Source organism: Callospermophilus lateralis, chromosome 12 (genome assembly GCF_048772815.1).
Source record: "Callospermophilus lateralis isolate mCalLat2 chromosome 12, mCalLat2.hap1, whole genome shotgun sequence".
Taxonomy (NCBI): domain Eukaryota; kingdom Metazoa; phylum Chordata; class Mammalia; order Rodentia; family Sciuridae; genus Callospermophilus; species Callospermophilus lateralis.
This window is the reverse complement of record NC_135316.1, coordinates 87,147,398-87,168,142: the sequence shown is the minus strand read 5'-3', so window position 1 is coordinate 87,168,142 and position 20,745 is coordinate 87,147,398. Positions and strand designations below refer to the sequence as shown.

Genomic DNA, 20,745 nt, shown 5'->3' with positions numbered 1-20,745 from the left:
GGACTTGATCAAAGGACATCTGAATTCTGCAAATGATATGAAATATTTCTCTTTTTAAGAAATTTTAATAAATTGTTAAATAAAAGACTGTGAACAGTTTGAGCTTGATTAAGCTTCTCCTACATATTTCAGTGAATAGATTATTCTGGCAGTATGTCAGCAGTGGGCTTGACATCAGATAATCCCATGTGGAATATTTCTAGGGGGTGAGCCCCAACCCCACCTGAAATATCACACAAATCAGATTCTCTGGTTTCTGGCACTGGGCTGGCAAGCCTGCGTGATAATTGAGACTCTTAAGACTTACTATTTTGCAAGTTCAAGGTGTTGCTTTTCCTGATTGGGTTTGAAGCAAACAGGTACATGCTTCTTTTCTGACACCCAGGACAATGCAAATCCTTTCAGTGGGGTTTCAGTGCATTTTTTCAGCTTGTAGAAGTCAAATGCATTTTCTTAGCCACATTTAGAAGCATTGAAATCCTTGCAAGGAACTTAAAAGAACTACAGTACATAAATTCTATCTTAAGAAGTAGCACATTCTTTATTTTTCCTTCCGGATATGCTTTTCTTTAGAAACAACACAAATCTCACCAATTTTTAACAGTTCTTCAGAGGGAGAAAAGCAACAATCTCTTACTTTAAATTATTGAATGAAACTCTAGTATGTTATAAACACTAAAGTCATCTTAATAGTGCTACCAATTTTGTTCAGGTCCTATCTAAATAGAATGTTCCAACTCTCATTTTAAAATGATAAAAACAAACAATCTTTCACTCCAATGCTGTGTGCTTCTCCCAATTGTCATTGCTTATTTTTTCATGGTAGATGGTCATGGTCCTATGAATGGACAGGTTTGTTCCAAACAAGCAGTAACCTCAGCATACTGAGGCTCTCTACATGACGAGATTAGAGATTAGACCTCATAGCTATACTCAGAGAAATATTTAAAAGATTACCTTTTAACAGGGAATTGATGGTGGCATCATTGATAAGAAATTGCAAGTATATAGAACACAAAAGTTTTGAGAAGATCTAGAAATAAAGTCTGGTCCACAACAACTTTTCATATTTAAATCTGGGCCACACATCTTGGGCTAGGTCTTTAGGATTATAATAAGCTGTCCTATGGAGGAAGACTATCTCTATACTGAATATCAATGCAGTTACCTATACATGTCTTCTCTCTTTGAAATAAATGAGGTTGCTGGGAAGGCCAGCTTGGTGAGGCCTCAGCTTTTCAGACAAATAACTTCCATGGGTTTCAAAGAGGTTCCTTGGTTTTGTGCTACCATCGTCCACCTTCATCCCACACCTCCTATTTTAGAGGCAAAATGAGCAGGAATTTGAGGATCTCTGAACAAATTTCCTGGGTGCATAGGGCAAGTATATATAGTCAATCTCTCTCCACAGTTTCCATGTCAGTAGGTCTAACCAACTGTGGATGGAAAATATTTAGAAAAAAGTCGCATCTGTGCTCAACATGGCCAGACTTTTTTGTTTTGTTTTGTTTTCCTTATTCCCTAAACAATGCAACGTAACAATTATATACACAGCATTCGCATTTTATTGGAGATGTTAAGTCATTGAGTAATGATTTTTATATGTCAGGATATGTGTAGGTTCTACATAAATGCCACACCGTTTTACATAAGGAACTTGAGCATGTCCAGGTTTTGAAATCCCCAGGGTCCTAGAACCAATCCCCCACTGATGTCAAGGGACAACTGTCTTTTTATTCTCACTTCTTCTGGGTCACTCACACTCTGTTTCAAAAAGGGGATGCTCATCCTTCTGTGAGTCATCCTGTCAATGCTTATCTCCATGTACAATTACACACAAGCAGCTTCTCTTCAAAGAAGAGAGGCGGCTCTTGGCTTTTGTGGAGCCCCCTTTGGTGCAGGGGATTTGAGTGACAGACATTTAAGCAGTAGCTAAAGGGAGTCCTTTTCTACATCTGTTCCAGAGAAATACTTTTCAAGGCCACTCACTAAGAATGAGGTCAAGTTCTACAGCAGATGACAAGCTTAGGATTGGCTGGCACGTGCCAAAGGCAAGGGGGTCATCCATTTTTCATGAAGTTATAATTAACACACTGTCTGCCTCCCTGCCTCCCACAGGTTCAACCTTTGGGAATGAAGAACAGCCAGCTCTGAAGGCAGCTCTGCCTTCTAAGGACACACCCAAGGGGGCCAGCCGAGTGACCCCTCCGGCATCCTCCAGTGTGACAACACCCCGCAGGAGTTTACTTCCAGCGCCGAAGTCTACTTCTGCACCTGCTGGTAAGACTTTCTGTCCTGGAGAGGCTCCGGGGCAGAGTGCCCTTTCTGCTTTTGTGAAAAGGCTTTTGAAAGTCCCTGTGTACATCAGTTATTTAAGTGAGATGACAGATGAGTCTTAAAGGGCATTTAAAAATAATAATAATGCTCTTGTTTTCAAGGTGCTTTCATATGTTCATATGTTTAAATCCTCAACTGCCTCCCGTCTTCCCCCTGTCTGGTAACCCTTTGAATCACACAGTCTTGATTTCAGAAAGCAAGAATAAAGCTGTCTTAAGCTGACTGTCATTTGGCTCAGGGAAGCGAGCGCTCATGAGATCATTAGAAAGGCTGGGGCATAAGCGAGCTCCAGGCTGTGCCTCCAGGATGAGCCCCAAACCTCACTTAGCACTGCTGCCACCTTCTGGCTCCAGGCTCACACCCCCAAAACTGGGCAGGACCCAGGGATTGGCTTCTACTGCAACAGGTTGGATCAAGAGCCATGCTATGCCAGCAACATGGCTGGACATGGGGAACTCAGTTATGTAAAGATGAGGGAAAGGAAGGTTCTTCTGTAGACTCTGCCAAGGCCACCCAGGTGTGGCCCCTCCTGTGCTTTCTCCTGCCTTGTCTCCACAGTGCATCTGTCACCAGCAGGGACATCTGAGCATATTGTCAGCTTTCCATCATCTGGGCTATAGGAGACAGGTTATCAGGAAGGCAGAGTGTGTGTTGAGCCCCAATCCACTGTAGATGATTCACTCTGATATTTTCTTCTCCATATTTTTCTTCTGTGAATATAAACATATATATATACACACACACACACACACACACACACACACACACACACATACACACACATATCGACACACATATGTATTTTATGAGCTTTTAAAAATGTGATGGCATTACAGATTGAGCATCCCTTGTCTGAAATCCAGTGTGCTTCAAAATCTGAAACTTTATGAACACTGATAAAATGCCACAAGTAGAACATTCCCACCTGTCTTCATGTGATGGGTTGCAGACAAAACAAGGGTGAAAAAACAAATAAACGAAAGAAAAAAAAAACCTCAGGCACACTAACAATGTTGTATAAAATTACCTTCAGGCTATAAGTATGAGATATGTATGAAACACAAATTAATTTCAAATTTAGACTTGAGTCACATATCTAAGATTATCTGTATGCAAATATTCTAAAATCTTTTTTAAAAAATTAAAATCTGAAACATTTCTGGTTCCAAATATTTTGAATAAGGGATACTCAACCTATATACCCATTTTTCTACATGTTGCATTTCTTACTCAATATATCATAGAAATACCTTCAAATTAATGATATGGCTATTCATTTCAGTGGCTGCCGGGTGGGGATATAGCATGATTTATTCAACCATTCCCTGCTAAATGGGCATTTTCTTTGTGGTGGTGTGTGCCTTGATGATCAGTGCTGCAGTAAGTAACCTTCGATGGGCAGCATTCTTTCCATCAGATCAATTCCCAGGAATGAGCTTGCTTTGGGTGAAGCACCCATAGGTATCTCTAGATCCCTTTGCAAAGAGCCTGCAATGTTTGTTTCCACTCCAATCTCTCCACTTGGGATTGGTGCTTTAGTCAGCTTTTCATCATTGTAACCAAAGAACAATTTAGAGGAGGAAAAGTTTATTCGGGACACACAGTTTCAGAAGTCTCTGTCTATAGCCAACTGTATTGTTCTGGACCCAAGATGAGGCAGCACATCATAAGGGAAGAGCCCCAAGAAGGAGAGATGCTCACCTCATGGCAGGGTCAGGAAGCAGAGAGAGGGGCAAGAAGGAAGGGGACACAGGAAGAGTCACCTTTCCAGGGAACATCCCAGTGACCCACTTCCTCTAGCCATACCTCACCTGCCTACAGTTACCATCCAGTTAGATAAGGTTATAGCTCTCACAATCCAATCCTTAATGTATCATGCAAGAGATTTAGGGGACACCTCATATCTAAACCATAACACTGCATCCCTGGTGTCCCAAAGTCTGAATCCCTCTCACAATGCAAAATGCATTTAGTCCCTCTCCATGAGTCCCATAGTCTTCACAATTTTGCCCAAAAGTCCAAGCCCAAAGTCTCTTCTGAGAGACAATAAAAACTCTTGGCCTTGAACCCCTTGAAAACCCAAAACAAGTTACACGTATCCAATATACAGTGACACAAAAATTCCCATTCCATATGGGAGAAATAGGGGCATAGAAAGAAGGGAAGGGGCTGAGGCAAGACCTAAACCCAGTCAGGCAAACAGGTCCCATGACTCCTTGTAAGCATCTAGGACACTTGGCTGTGAGGTGTTATTTCCAAAGGGCTTTGACAGCCCACCCCTTTGGCCTTGTTGGTTGCAGAGCGAAGGGACTCTCTTTTAGTCTGACTCTCTCTGCAGCCAGCAGCTTCTCTCAGCAAACAGTCCATGGTCCACATTAGTAGCATTTCTTAATTACTGGTGTCTCAATTCCAGCTTCAACTTTACCTTTGCAACTTCACAAATCACCCTCCCAGGGGCAGCCTGCAAGGACTCCACCTAACTACAGTTTGGCTGACTTCCAAGGCCTTCCTTTGAAATCTCAGTGGAAGCTTCCATGATCCCTTAACTTGAGCATCTTGTATTCCTGCAGAACCAACATCATGTGAATGATGACAAGGTTTGCTGCCAGCTCACACAATGCCTGGGCCCCTGGGAATCATGTCTGTAGTTTCTTCTGAGTGTGTAGCTCAGTATGAACAACTTCTTAGGACCCTCTATGCAAGAAGGGCACCCCCACAATCTCTTCTCAAAAGAATTTTTCCTTCTACATCCTGGAACCTGAAGTAGGTATGGTCCTGCAAATTTCTTTAAAAGGTGCCCTTGAGTTGGCTTTCCAATTGTCTCTGTGCAAAGTACTTAGCATCTCTTTAGGAACTATAATCTCTTTAAACACACCTTCCATGGCCCCAGCTTTACATCCACTCTTCTGGCCAAATTGCAAATTGTAAAATCCTTTTATCTCTATCTCTTGTTCCTATTTCTCACATGAAACCTAGCTAAAAGCTGCCAATAACCTCCATGCTACTGAGTGAATGTGGTGCTGCCTTGAAATTTCCTCCCCCAGATTAATTAGTCCATCATTTTAAAATTAAGATTCATACAAAGTCTCCAAACATAGGAAAAATGTAGTCCAGTTTTTTTGCCAGAAGATAACACAAGTAATCTTTAATTCAATTCCCAGTAGAGTTCTCATTTTCTTCTGAAACCTTATGAGCACAGTCTATATTCCTATCAGCATTCTGATCTTCTGAGCTCCCACCAAAGTCACCCACCAAGCCCCACTTACAAAAATCTGCATCTCTATAAACTTCAAAATTCTTCCTGCAAACGAACTCCAAAGGCTTCTGAGTCCCATGGTGAGATTAGTCACAGCAAGGACTCTCCTCCTCAGTATACCAATTTCTGTTTTAGTTAGCTTTTCATCACTGTGACTTTAGTTGTGCAAGAACAACTAAAGGAGGGAAAGTTTATTTGGGGCTCATGGTTTCATAGGTCTCAGTCCACAGGTGGCTAACTCCATTGCTCAGAGCCCAAGGTGAGGCAGCACATCATGGGGGAAGGGTCCAGGGGAGGAATGCTGCTCATCTCATGGCAGGGTCAGGAAGCAGAGTGGTCAGGGAAGGAACCACAGGGAAGATGCACCCTTCCAGTGCACACCAGTGACCCACCTCCAGCCTCTCACCACCTGCCTGTAGTTACTACCCATTTAATCCATTCAAACTAAGATGAACTAAGATTGTGAGATTATAGCTCTCACAATCCAATCATTTTACCTCTAAACATTGTGTATTAACACAAGAGCTTTGGGAGGACACCTCATATCCAATTGGTATTATCCCTGTCTAAAATTTTCATCTCCTTGATGGGAATAAAGTATCATCTCAATATTATTTAAAAGTGCTATCACTAGACTAGCTTAAAACCCTGCTTTATGCTGCAGTGATACCTCATAATTTCCTGTGGAAAGATCTAAGTTGTTGAGTTTTTTTCTTCCTTGGGGAAGGTAACCTTTTTGGAGCAGTGACCATGTATCTTTGGTTAAACAGTATCCCCCTTGCCTGCCACCAGGGACTGATTCATAGTAGGTACTTAACATCTGCTTGTTAATGGTTGAATGAATCAACAAATTAATGAATGAATGAATGTCACATGGCATTTCAATCTTTCAATTCCCAGCTTCTCAATAGTTTGGCCTTGCTTTAACTAGAAAATAATTACATAAGCCCATGGTCAGTTAAAGTACAGTTGTGGAATCAACCCTGTAGACCAATGTTTCTCAAACTTTAACGCATTAGTCATCTATAGGACTAAAAAGAAAAAAAAATTACTTGGGCCTATCCCCAGAATTTCTCATTCAGTAGATTCAGTTTGAGATCAGAGAAATTTACATTCTAACAAATTTCCAGATGATGTTGCTGTTCCTGGTGGTCTGGGGACTCATACTCTGTGAACTACTATTATAGAAAAACAGACTAAGAATTCAAAGGGGCAATTTTTAGAAAAAAAAGAAAGCAAATGGATCTTAAGCATATGAAAGGATGATCGACCCTACTCATAATAAGAAAAAATATAAAATGAAACTACAATGGGCTACACAATATTACACTTGAACACAAAATACAGAAGTTTGGCCACATACTGCATTTGTGAGGCTTCCGGGAAACAGGCATTCTCATACATGTCTGGTGGGAATTTAACATGGTACAACGCTTATGAAGAGGAAGTTGGCAGTAGCTAACAAAATCACATGCACATTTATTCTTTGACTTAGTAGTCTCTGTCCTAGGACTCTCTCCCAAAGGTAAAGGGGCAAAGATACAGTGCACAAAGTGATTCAGGACAGCACTGTTTAGAATAGCAAAAGACTCAAGTTCCCATGACTGGGGAGGTGGATAAGTTGTGATCCATCCCCAGGGTGCAGTACTTGCGGCTGTTAGGTGGATGGGGAAATAGCTCCATTTACCTCCCTAAAGTGATTTCCAGGACATACCATTAGGGGATAAATGTAAAGTGGAGGAAAGTGTGCATGGTAGGCTACCTTTTATCTAACAATTGGGACATTTTATATTATATATGCACCTATACGAAGGAGAAAACTATGTAAAAATAAGTTCCAATTTTTTAAAACTTATTACACAAAGGGGAAAAGAAAGACTTGGAGGAGGGAATAGGGTTAGAGGCTAATAATAATCTTTGAATTAACCTTGTTTTATAGATCTGACTTTGAAACCACATAATGTTTTACATAATTATACATTCACATTGAACTTAGAAAGATGATATCTAAAATTACAAAAGTTACATTAAACAGATGAAAGTAATATGTACCCTACTGGTGAGATGACTACACTAAGAAGAACTATCCAAGTAACTTTAAAATCCAGTAATTTGATGTTCATCTCCAGTAGTACCTACCCTGGGTTCAGAAAGAATTGCAACAAAAATCCTAAACTGTTTTAAGTTATTATAATATTGGTGGTAGTGTCAGTATTGTGGTTCTGCATGTGCTGATATTCTGAATTTCTGTATTATGGAATAAATATGATAGAGGTATTATGGGATGAGATATGAACTCATCTGAAATTTATCTTTTAAAAAAATTCTCAGTTCTGTCCACTGGAAAGTTATAAACAATGACTGAACCACAGGTAGGGAGCACCCCTAGTACACAAATTATCCTCTCCAAATTCATTTCCCGTTCATGGGAGACAGGGATCCTTGAAGAAATGACTAGTTCCAGGCTTAGGACAGGAAACGTTGTTGTTCTATCTTTATTGATTCAGTGACCAGATAACTGAGTATAACGCTGGCAGGTAGAATGTTCTGGAGATAGAGAGATAAATGAGACATGCTTCCTGTCTCCCAAAGTTGGTGGTGGAGAAGCACAAAGACACAATATGTGTTGTAGTGAGCTATTATATTGCCTGACATGTGGAGGGCCTGTTAAGAATGGCTAACAGCTTCCTCACTCAGACAACTGCATGGTGGATGCTGCCCTTAATTACCAGACGGAAAGCAAAAGGAGGACACGTTTAGAGAAACGCTGGTAAATTTGATTTTGGATGAGATGAAACTGCCCAGTAAGAACAGGAAGTAAGCAGCCTGCAGCTCCAAGGAAGTTGGAGATCTAGATCTGGAACTTCTAGGCCATTCTACTCACTGACCTGGGAACTGAAGCAATGGCTTTATATGTGGATTTGCCTAGGAAAGTACAAAGGAAGGGAGGATCTGAAGGCAGTTACCTGGGGGATCACCAAGATGGGAGAAGCAGGCAGACAAAGCCCTCCTGCAGGACCAAATGCAAACCAGGAGTGGAGGCTGGTTTTTGATGAACGGGAAAGGTGAAGGAAGGAAAACGGGGGTGGGGGTGGGGGGGTTGCTTGAAGGGAAAGCACAGATGAAGGCAGCCCCGGGATTTAGAGCGTGTGGTACTTAGCTTTGTGTTTAGAAGAACCAAGGGGGAGGGGGCCAAGGTGAAGAAGCCAGACGTGTTAGATATGGGGGAGGGACGGGAAGGAGACATGGAGCTGGGTATGATAAGGGGCTGGTGCAGGAAAGGACCTGCACCAGGAAAGGACCTTCTCTTTGCCCACCCCACAAGGCTCCACTTGACTTTGGAGGTGGGTCTGAAGGAGTTTTGACACCTTGTTTTCTGACCCTGCATTCCCTGCTGGTTGGGAAGTGATGACATCAGAACATCCCCAGTGCACCCCCCAGGGGCCCAGCCAAACCAAGGAGGAGCATCTATTATCATCACAGCCGCTGCTTTTTAAGAGGACAGGCTCAGAGATTGCAGCAAAGCCAAGTCCTCTCTTCCTTCTAAGGGTTGCCGTGTGTCAGCACCGCTAGACTGACTTGCAGGTGATAAAATAAACCCAGTTGTTGCCAGTCTTTCACAAAACTGAAAAAAAAAAAAAAAAAAAGTTTTCCTGTGTTTCTACAACAAATTGAAATACCTTTTCTTTTCCAAACATATGGTTGTAAAAGATGTTGTTACTGGAGCCCAGGGGCTTGCTGGAGCTCCAGGAATAAGCAGTAATTAAAGCACATGATAGGAACTTTCTAATTTTTATAGGCAGGAGATCAAACATCCTTTCCCAGGGCAAGTCAAGTGTGGACTGGAGGCAGGGTGGTCAGTGTGTGCGGCACTCCCCCTGGAGCCTGGGTGGGCACCCGCCCCAGCTCCACCCATCCTAGCTATTGGACCTGCGGCAAACTCTTCATATTTCTCAATTGGTTTAAAAAAAAATGGGGAATAGTAGCACACACTTCATGGGATTAATATTTTGAAAATTAATATAAATGAAAAGACATAAAACATGGCATATATTTAATAAGTGCTCTCTGAGTCTTACTTAGTCTGGGAGGGCTAATTAGAATGTGAAGAAATTTTAGGGGTCATGGGTTCTTTCCAGTCTCTGAGAGGCAGAAGAAGGCCTTTTTTGAAAACTCCTAGGTATTCACTGAAATTGGTCTTCCTTTCCCTGTTTTGCCTACACTTTGTCCTAACCATGAATAATCTGCCCTTTCCCCCTAAACTAACTTCCTTCCTCAAAAACACACATTCACTAGTGCAGAGTAAACCCATATTGCAATCCATAATGCATGCATGGTCCCAAATCCTTTCAATTTAAATGGTCTGCACATTTCCAAAGCTAGGAAGGGGGGAAAAAGTGAAAATCCCCAAAGCCCTTTCTCTAAGTGATTATTATTGCTGCTTTCTGTCCATAAGTCCTTTATATTTACCTACTTCTTAAAAGGTACTAAAGCCAGGCATGGTGGTGCACACCTGTAATCCCAGCGGCTCAGGAGGCTGAGATAGGAGGATTGAAAGTTCAAAGTCAGCCTCAGCAAAAGCTGGGCGCTAAGCAACTCAGTGAGATTCTGTCTCTAAATAAAATACAAAATTGGGCTGAGGATGTGGCTCAGTGGTCAAGTACCCCTGAGTTCAATCCCCAATACCAAAAAAAGATAGCTAAATTTCCTGTTTTGGGTTCCCTTCATTTTGGGAGTTCTCTGAAAACAGGCAGCATCATAGTGACTTTTTCTTGTAGGTCCCCGTTAGGAACATGCCTTATCCCTTGTATCTGACCTGGCTATGGTCTAAATGTTTGTGTTCCACAAAAATTCATTATGTTGAAACCTAATCCCCAAAGTGTGGTTTTAAGAGGGGAGGCCTTTGGAATGTGTTTAGGTCATGAGGGCAGGGCCTTCATCAATGATGTGAGTGCCCTTAAGAAACTGGCCTAAGGGAGCTTCTTCACCTCTTGCCTTGTGGAAACACAGAGAAGGGCTGTCTAGAGGCCCTCACTGGACACTGAACCTGTTGGCACCTTTTTCTTAGACTTCCCAGCCTCCAGAATTGTGAGAAATAAATTTCATTGTTTATAAATTACCCAGTCTCAGGTGTTTTGTTATAATAGCCCAAACAGGCCAATACCGGCCCCCCTCTCCCTATACAACCCCATTGCTCCTTCTTGTTGACATTTGTCTTTTCTTCAGATCTTATCCTAATTTTCTTTCTCAAGAAACCTCCCCCTTTCATAGTTCTTCTCACTGGTATAATTGTCCAAAGATTTCTGTGTCTGATATCTCTCTGCCCCTGATCCTTACAGAATGCCTGTCTTCCTTATCTCCCAAACTCAGCACCAACAGGGTGCTCAGCACAGAGCAGGCTCTCAGCAAATACCTGTTGAATGAATAGAAGTCACAGTTCCCCTAATGGCTTGGGAAGCACAGATCACAATGTGTGCTCAGAAAGTACTTGTGACTTGTCTCAGCTCAGGTGGTTGCATAATGAAGCATCAAGACCACCCAGTTCCCTAGGGCAAGTGAGAGACGTGCCCTTTCCCTTTTTGCTAGTACAGGCTCTAGCAGATACCCCTAGAACACACCTGCTCTGAGTCTCTGAGGACTACCGCAGGGAGACTGGCTTCTCAGGCACCACTGATTGCAAATTAGAAGGCCCCAAGGGACCCACAGCTGGCAGCTGCCTCTTTATCCTCCTCTGGGGTCTGCACTAAGGGAGTGGAGCATAGCAGAGTGTGTGAATTTACTCAGAAATTTAACTTCAGTGGTTCCACAGGCTCTGCCTTTGATTTCCACAAGGCATAAAACTTTTTATACATTAATCTATCATTGACTTGAACGGGGAGGAACTAGGTACTTTAGAATAAGGATTATAACACCCCAGATGCCCTAGGCAGGAGACCCACTCCAGCCCCTGTGTCAGCGCCTGGCTGTGGCCCCTGTGAACACTGCAGCTGGTTCACAGACTCCTCGGCTTTGGTCCCGCCAACCTTGTGAGGTTCCAGGGCTGCCTGTGTTGTCTTCTCTCCAACACAGGAGACCGAGATGCATCAGGAGATTTTGTTTTGATGCACAGGTAGGATTAGGAAGGGGACACAGACATCGCCTAAAAAAACAGAGAACATGGAATTATCAGATCAGGATGTGGGATGGGAAAAGCAAAGTAGAAAGCTCATTTGAAAATCATCTCCAGAAATGACTGTTTTGGTTTCAGTTCTTATGAGAAATGTTAAACTAACAGACGTGATATTGAGGTATTGAAAACTATTTTTTCTGCTTTTGTTAAACATCGGTTACACTTCTCAAAGAGTCTTCTGATTTTCTATATAAATATTTTTTAAAACTTGCCCAGTGCGGTGGTGCATGCCTGTAATCCCAGGGGCATGGGAGGCTGAGGCAGGACGAATGTGAGTTCAAAGCCAGCCTCAGCAACTTAGTGAGGTCCTAAGCAACTTAGCAAGATCCTGTCTCTAAATAAAATATAAAAAGGGAGTGGGGACATGGCCCAGTGGTTAAGGACACCTGGGTTCAATCCCCAGTACTCCCCCCCCCAAAAAAAAAGAAAGAAAAGAAAAAGAAAACTTACTTTTTTTAATTAAATTTTTAAGGATTTTCAAACTGCTAAAATACTTAAACTGAGAACATTTTAACATAAATAAATAAATAAATAAAATGAGTTCAAGTCATTTCTAAGTCTAATGCAACTCTAAGACCTCTTTGCATTTCAAGATCATTGTTGTTGAAAAGTAAATTTTATTACAGAATTTTAGTGTTTTATGTATTCCATGGGTTTGAAATTCTAATTTAAATTAAATCTAGTTTCATGGTACTTCGTTCTGCCATCAGGCAAACTAAACAGCAGAAGTTAGGCATGCAGATTACAGTTAAACCCCAAATAATTGGATTTCTTGGGTCTGAGAAGTATTTCAGGTATTTTAATTACTTAGATAACACAGTTTTGTTGTTTTAACCCCTTGTTGGAAGCATTTCTATTTTTTCCCTTTTGTTTTCGTTCTCAACTTTTGCAGTGCAGGGGATGGAAGCCAGGGCCTTGCACAAGCTAGGCAAGTGTTCTACCACTGAGCTTCACACCCAGCCCCGGAAACATTTCTAACCTGTGATTCTTTGCTTGCATCCCTTGGTGTTTCCAAGTTAATGATGCTGAGCTCCAGTGTCTCAGTGTCATCTGCTCAATGACTGCCATCCACTGTTGGAGATTCAACATGTACCAGCAACAGGACAGACCCTGGCTGTTTCCTTTAACCTAGATTTCTAATGTGAGTTTTTTGCAGGTTTTTTTTTTTCCTAGTTCACTCATTCAGCAAACATCTGCTTGCTTCTGCTTGCTTTAAGGCATAGGCGTCTAAGGATAATTAGAACAACCCTTGCCCTTGAGGGACTCACAATAAGGTAAATGGATTGGTAACCTAATAATTAGAGTGAGAGTTAGAGGCCTATCTGGGCATACGTTTGATGAAGAAACCGAGAAAAGAAAGATTTTTCTGGAAAGAAAAATATTCAGATTTAGAAAAAAAGACAGGGCAAGCAAAAGGGTCACTTGACTGCTATTGGAATCTTGGTTGGAGATGATGAGGGGGTTGCTCTTATTGTAGCGTATAATCTACATTACCTTAACACACATATCTCCGAGAGCAGGTTATTTTCTGATAATGAAAGAATAATGGTGCTTTACCCCCATGGAAGTTCCTTTTGACTCAGAAGTTTTCAGAAGCATCCCAGGAGTGAGACCAGGAGGAGGCAAGTTCAAAGCAATTAGGTTGCCCTGGGCTCTTGGTGAGATGGTGTTATTGCTTGCTGTTGACTCTTCTCCCTGAGGCTGGGTCTGAATTGCTGTGGTAGCCTGGACTTATTTGTCATTGCAAAGCCAACAGGGAAACTACTGATCAGTTTGGGGATAGAGGAGGTTGGAGGAAAACAAAGGTGTTTAAAAAAGAATCTTTGTAGGAGAAAAATGAGGACAATAAATATGAGACCCATCCCACAATAAATATGAGGACGGAGATATGAAGATGAGATGGGGATGATGTGTGCGGTGTCTGGTGAGCGAAGCTGTCCACTTTATCATTAAGAGAGCATCTGAGGGGGCATGCAGGACGGCCCATTTGCTGTCCTGTCTGGCCACTCTAAAGAAGGCCAGGAGGCGCTGTGGATCAGAAGCCAAAGACCCTCTGACATCTCAGAGAGTCAGGATAGCTGCAGGTTTGGATTCGTCCATCCATCCATCCATCCATTCATTCATTCATTCAACAAATATGTATTGAACAACTTCTTTGAGTTGAGCACCATGCTAGATACCTGGGGGGATGGCAAAGCATGAGATGGACACAGTCCTTGTCCCAGTGGAGCTGATGGCATGTCAGGAATGAGAAACATAAATTCGTGCTTACACACCTGATTATTTTATTGAAGTCATGCTAAATGTTGTGAAGTCATGCACACAATGAGGTCTGAGCAGGGTGCACAAAGCCCACAGGTGGAAACCTCAAGTTTCGACAGAAGCTGCCAGACAGTGATAGTGGGGAACATCATTCTGTGCACATGAATGACAAGAATTCCCTCTTTGTAAAGTTAGAGGCTTTCCAAGCTTTCCCCTTCAAATCTAGGACTAGGCCTGCTAACAATTAAATACATGTTAATTTGTATATATGTACTGTCCCGTTCTTCTTCCAATTCTTATGAAGGAGCATGAAAGCTACAAAATGGTCAAAAGACAGAGAGCAGGAAAAATAATTACACAGAAAATTCACAGCAGCTTCATCAGTCTCTAATTTTACTAGTAAGTCCTGTAAAATTCAATGAGACCGTTTGATGATTTTAGGGTCCTCAAATTTAAAACCCTGATAACCTTATCCTCTATTACCAGGTTAGTGGTCCAGCAAGCAACTTAGCTGTAATAATTGAAATGCCCCAGAAAGATCCAAGTAAGAGAAAAGGTTATGCCTTTCCAATACTTTTACTGATACACCAGCAAGAATAACGTTTTAGATCATCTGAGAAGCATATAGGACATACCCAGACTGCATAGTGCCATATAAGTCTGTAACTTGCCTTGATATTCAACCACCTTCAGGCTGCTGTGAAACCTTTTATTTTGTAGAGACTCTTCAAAAGTAGGGCAGTAAGCTCCTAACTCTTATTTAAGAGGTTCTACATGTATTCTATCTGAAAGGTTATACACCTGGTATGTTGCCCACTCTCTTTGTCATCCTGAGGAGCTGTGGGAGCTAGTCCAGCAGTAATTAATGCAAATGGTCTTTTGGAGCTGTGTTTTCCATTGTGATTTCTGACATTTGTATGTTTCAGAAATCTGCCTACTGGGTTGTAAATGCATTGTTATGGAAATTACCCCACAATATTGGCCCAATCTCTTAGTATGATGAACCTGCAACTTTTAATTACCTGTCATTGTCTTAAAGCCTTGCATTTCTTTTCAGACTTATATGTTCTTCTTCCTGTATTGCATTGATGAAAAAACGAATATTGGTAATAGTATTTGAAATACTCGGAGGTCTAGAAAAGCATGCTACTATAATAAAAAGGAAACAAATTCCAGTTACCCATCTTATAAGAGAACTTGGAAAGAAAAACATATTTCCCAAGTATTGCATTGCCTTCACATTGTTCACATCTTTAATCTATCCATCAGTCATCAACCTTCAGTGGGACTAAGAACCATATTGGACCCCACACTTTGCTAATCAATCATCCAACCAGCCTACTGATATAAGTAGAAAGTCTTCAAATTCAGCCTCTGAACATCTGGTGGAGGTCTTTTATCTTTCTAAATGAACATCTGGTCCTGTTACTACCTTGCTTAGGACCCTTTGGTGTCTCCCCATTGCCTTTAGGTACAAATCCAAACCCTGAGCGTGCCTGCCTCTCACCCACCACCTGCCTTCTCTCCTGCCATGGCACCTCCTTGCACCTGCGTCATCTCATCATCTCATTTGGTCCTCACTTATATACACAATACACTGTTCCTTCGGTCCCTTATGCTTTTCTCCTTCTTGAGTATTCCCAACTACTACCCAACCCTCTGATGCTTATTCAAGATGACCACATAATGGCTGCATAGCCATGATGATTCCTTTGCTAGCCAAGCACGTGGCCATCTTGAAGACCACCATCATCCTGAGCATGATCCCTACAGTTCATAACTCTGTAACATGCAAGGTCTGCTGTAAGGGCTGCCTTACCCTCTTCTTAAATGTAACAGTAACACCATTTTTAGAGATGAGGAAGTTGTGGCTTTCCCAGTGACTGACTATTGCCGTTTAGATGTGAGGTGTCCGCCAAATGCTCACGTGTGAGACAATGCAAGAAGGTTTAGAGGGGAAATGTTTGGGTTTTGAAAGCCTGAACCCAATCATGGAATTAATCACCTGATAGGATTAATTGAGTGGTAACTGAAGGTGGGTGGGGTGTGGCTGGAGGAGATGGGGTATTGGGGATATGGCTTTGGGATATATATTTGTATTTGACTAGTGAAGATCTCTCTCTGCTTCCTGATCATCAAGTGAGCTGCTTCCCTCCACCACACTCTTCCACCATGTTGTTGTGCCTCACCTTGCGCTCCAAGGAATGGAGCCTGCTGTCTATGGATTGAGACCTTTGAAACCATGAGCCCCCAAATAGTCCTCCTCTACTGTTGTTCTGGTCAGGTCCTATAGTCAAAGCAGTGAAAAAACTGACTAGAACACTGACCCAAGCTTGCAGTGAGGTCTCTCTTTCCCTAACCTTCTCCTCTTTTAAACATACCACATTCATTTACCTATTGAAATATCTGCTGATGAATAAGAAATTGGCCCTGACTTATGACTGCTGACCATGACATTGATTTCAGACTCCAGAATATATAATATCATGAAAATGTCAATTAGAATTTCTTTTCAAAAGAAAGCCACTTTTTTTTTTTTTTTTTTTTTTTTTTTGGTAAAGTGCTTAATGTGGAAGACAAGACCTTAGATGATATAATTAGAATTATTCCTACATCCGGTAAATCAATATAATTTGTCTGGAGCCATGTGTTACAGCATTACTCTATGGTCTACCACAACAGCCCAGACATCATACTGAACATGAGAAGATGGCATATGACCCCAGAGATAGGACCCTGAAATACAGAGTCCTCTAACCTAAAAGAGCTCTGACTACTTTGAACAGTCTGCACATCAGGGAAGATAAGTGGCATGAATAAGCATGGAGTGCCTAAGTAATCTGCATGTGCAACTTAAAGCAATGTGACAACACCGTTCTGGGTGTCTGAGCTGGGATAATGGGATAAATAGCCTTAAACAGGCCAAACTGATATGGTGGTTCCTTGAGGAGCAACTGTAATAACAATAATGGCCAGCATTTATTAAGAACTTTCTGGGTCCATCATCTCATTGGGTCCTCATGTACATACCCATGATTCATGGGTACTATATTAACCTTATTTTATAGATTAAGAAACTTCAGATTAGAGGATCAGGTGATTTGCCCAAGGTATCAAAACTTGGGATTGCAGCGCTGGATTTAAGCTCAGGCATCTGACTGCAAAGTGATATCTACCTGCACAGTGTCCTTTCCCATAGCCCGGATCAGGGGGATTCTGAGGGTTTCTCAGAATTCACCCAGCAGAGCATGAACAGATACATAGCACTTTTATGCCTTTAACTTGGGAAAAAGTGGCCCATTATAAGCCCTCTTTATTTTCAATTGGCTGTAGCTTTTTTCAAAGTCACTTTGGACACATTTCTGTTTTCTAATGTCTGTTTGAAAGAAGGGAACAAACTTATCAAAAAGTCGCAGTGAATTGTTAGTTTCTATCATGTAGAATTGAATGGCAGAGGTAATAGGGAGTGAGCTTTGAAATGAGACCCAGATTCTAATCACAGTTGAACCACTAATAGCTATATGACCTTGATTCAATTACTTAACTTCTCTGACCCTCAGATTCCTCATTAGAGAAAGGAGAATAACAGCAACCTCATTTAGTAGTGATTGAATATACCAGCACTGTGCTTAAATCCATAGGTTCTGTCTTAGTCCATCAGGACTGCTATCACAAATTCCATAGACTGACTGGCTTACAAATAGCTAGCATTTATTTCTCACGGTTCTGGAGGTGGGGAAGTTCACAGTCAAGGTACTGGAAGACTCTGGTGAGCATCTGATGCTTCATATATGGTGCCTTCTTGCTGCAGCCTCACTTGGCGGGAGGGGTGAGCAATGCTCTTGACCTATTTTATCAGGACCTAATCCTGCTCATCAAGTTCATCAATCCTGTTCATCAATCCTGTTCTGACCGGATCACTTCCCAAAGCCCTCATCTCTTAACACCACCACCCTGAGGACTAGGTTTCAACATATGAATTGATGAGGAGAGGAGAGATGACACCAATGTTCAGATCACAGAGGGTTCTAGACAAATAATTGATAATTAAGTTAATATTATTAATAAGCACCTTTTGTGCATGTGTGATGCCTGGCATTATGGTAAGCACCGTTAATGCACTATCCCATTTTTTCCTCATGCACCTGTGGAGTAGCTTTGTTATTATTACCCATTTACACAGGAAAAAACAAAGGTTCAGAGAGTTTAAGCAACCTGCCTGAGATCAGACAACTAAGGACACAGCAGGGCTGAATGTCTGAGCCCTTAACCATACACTAAACAACCTCCCATTATATTTTTTACCTATTTCCACTTCCAACTTGAAAATAACTGGTATTTAGAACTACTACTCCTATTTTATGGTGGCCATGGTCTCAATTGTCAATTATCACTTAAATTACTATGTTCACAATTTGTTCCCACTTGAAAAATATTGTAGATGAATATTGTCATGAGATGATCACAACAGATCAGGTTTTAAGGAATGTTGAAAAATTATATTGCAGTCCTTATATGACTATGCAAAACAAAGGCAGACAAAAAGAACAACAACAACAACAAATACACTTAGCCAAAACTCCATAAGATAAAAAAAATCAAATGGCTAATAAATATATAAAAAGATACTAAAATAATTTTCAGGAAAATGCAATTCAAATCACAGTGAGGTACACACCTTTCAGAAAGGCAACAGTTTAAAATCTGTCCTATATGTTGGTGAAGATGGAGCATGTGAGGAACTCTCATGATACTGATAGAGAATGGGAGAATGGGATCAGACACTTTGGAAAACAGTGTGGCCTTATCTAGTAAAGTTTCATGTGGGCCATAATTTAAGGTTTTCCTCATAGGCACATGAGAAATCCACACACATGTGCACTTGGAGACATGCACGCACCTGTTCAAAGCAGCAGTTCTCAGAATTGCTATAAGCAGAGACATAGCCAGGCCTGGTGGCACACGCCTGTAATCCCAGCGGCTCAGGAGACTGAGGCAGGAGGATCATGAGTTCAAAGCCAGCCTCAGCAAGAGTGAGGTGCTAAGCAACTCAGTGAGACCCTGTCTCTAAATAAAATACAAAATAGGGCTGGTGTGCGGCTCAGTGTCAATTGCCCCTGAGTTCAATCCCTGGTACCACTACCACCACCACCCCAAAAAAGCAGAGGTAACCTGGGTTTCTGTCAATGGTGGAACAAAGGACTGCTTTGTGCCACATGTGCATCATAGATCACCATTTGTCACTAAGAGTGAAGTAGAGCCCCAGGCAGAAAATTATGAGGATGATGTTTAGTAAAAATTGCAAAACCAGAGAATCTTTACAGTGTGATTTTACTTCTACAGCATTTGTTAACATAAGGATATTGTGTACGGGCATGGTAAAAGTGTAAAGGAAAGCAAGCTATGATGACTAAAAGCATCTGGCAGTGGTCTACCTGATGCAAATGGAAAGTTGAACGTCAGCGTGCTCCTGGCTGCCAGTGACGTTCCAATGTCTGCCCCTTCACCAGTATCATGATGCTGCTCTTGAAGTGACTTGTCGAACTATTCAGATAAGTGATGAGGGTTACACTTCATACTAAAAGTTGGAACTTAGAATCAAAATAAAGAATTTAAGATTATATATTGAATAAATTAAAATATATTCACATTAAATAATATTTTTAAGTATTATTTTATTAAGAAAATCTATATGAATACATCTAATTTGTTCTGATACAGTGCATTCCAATGAATTCATGGTGATAATTGCTGGATGAAACTATAATGCAAATGAAGAGAGAATACATTTTTGTTTTCATTTTTCTCCAATGAATATTCTTTAATAGAAAAAAAAGTAGAGATTTATTAACTTGATGACTGAGTCTTGACCCATTATCTTAGTTTAAACTAAAAACAACAGAAGGCAAAAAACAGTTCACCTGTTTACTTCCTAATTTTATTAGTCATTATTCCTATTCACAGAAACCCTCAATCTCAGTTTCCCATTTATTAAAAAAAAAGCAAAAGATATTCAGTACAATAAGTATTTCATCAAACAATAGTCTCTGGATTTTCAGAGGAATTCACATTCATTAGAGGAAAACTGAACAAGAATATTGGCTTTGTTCTGGTGACCTTGAACATCTTAGAGGACTAGAGATAATATTGGACTCAGGAAAGAAACCCTCCAGTTGCATCCTGCATCCCTCTTGCTGACACCCTTGTTGGGGACCTGGGAAGACTGTCCTTCCCAGAGAGACATCTGCATACTTCACAGCTCAGCTCCAACATGGCCTTTTTCAATGAAGCCCTACCTGGCTCAGAGCTCCTAGAGAGAAACCTTTACCTAGACCTTGATCTGGGCTGGCACTTACTGAATGAGCTTGTCATGGCTTATTTATGGTCCCACTAATTGGTAAGTTTCTGAGTCAAGGACTTTTTCTCTTCACTTTGGAAACCCCAACAGTTAATACCATCTCAAGTATGGTGTAGCCACCCAATATATTTTAAGACTGTTGATTATGACAGAGGAGACAGGTACCAGGCAAGAAATGAAGAAGAGAAAATAAGAAGAGGTTTCAAAGTTGCCAGGATTTCTTTTAATCTTAAGATTGATTTCATTTTCCACAGTGCAACCATCATATATATGAAGGAAGGAACACTTAGGACTTTTTAAGAACAGACTATTCCAGAAAATTAAAAAAGGATGCCGTAGCCTTTGGAGAAAAACCACAGGATA

General features: G+C 41.2%; 1 protein-coding gene across 3 annotated transcripts in view; it reads left to right on the top strand.

Moving 5' to 3' along the window:
- Mtus2 (microtubule associated scaffold protein 2) overlaps positions 1-20,745 on the top strand; it is a 373,317-nt gene that overhangs the window by 191,754 nt on the left and 160,818 nt on the right. For all 3 annotated transcript variants that reach the window (XM_076872393.1, XM_076872392.1, XM_076872391.1), the window contains one exon: positions 2,119-2,280. In XM_076872393.1, coding sequence (XP_076728508.1) covers positions 2,119-2,280 — 162 coding nt within the window. The remainder of the gene's footprint in view (positions 1-2,118; positions 2,281-20,745) is intronic.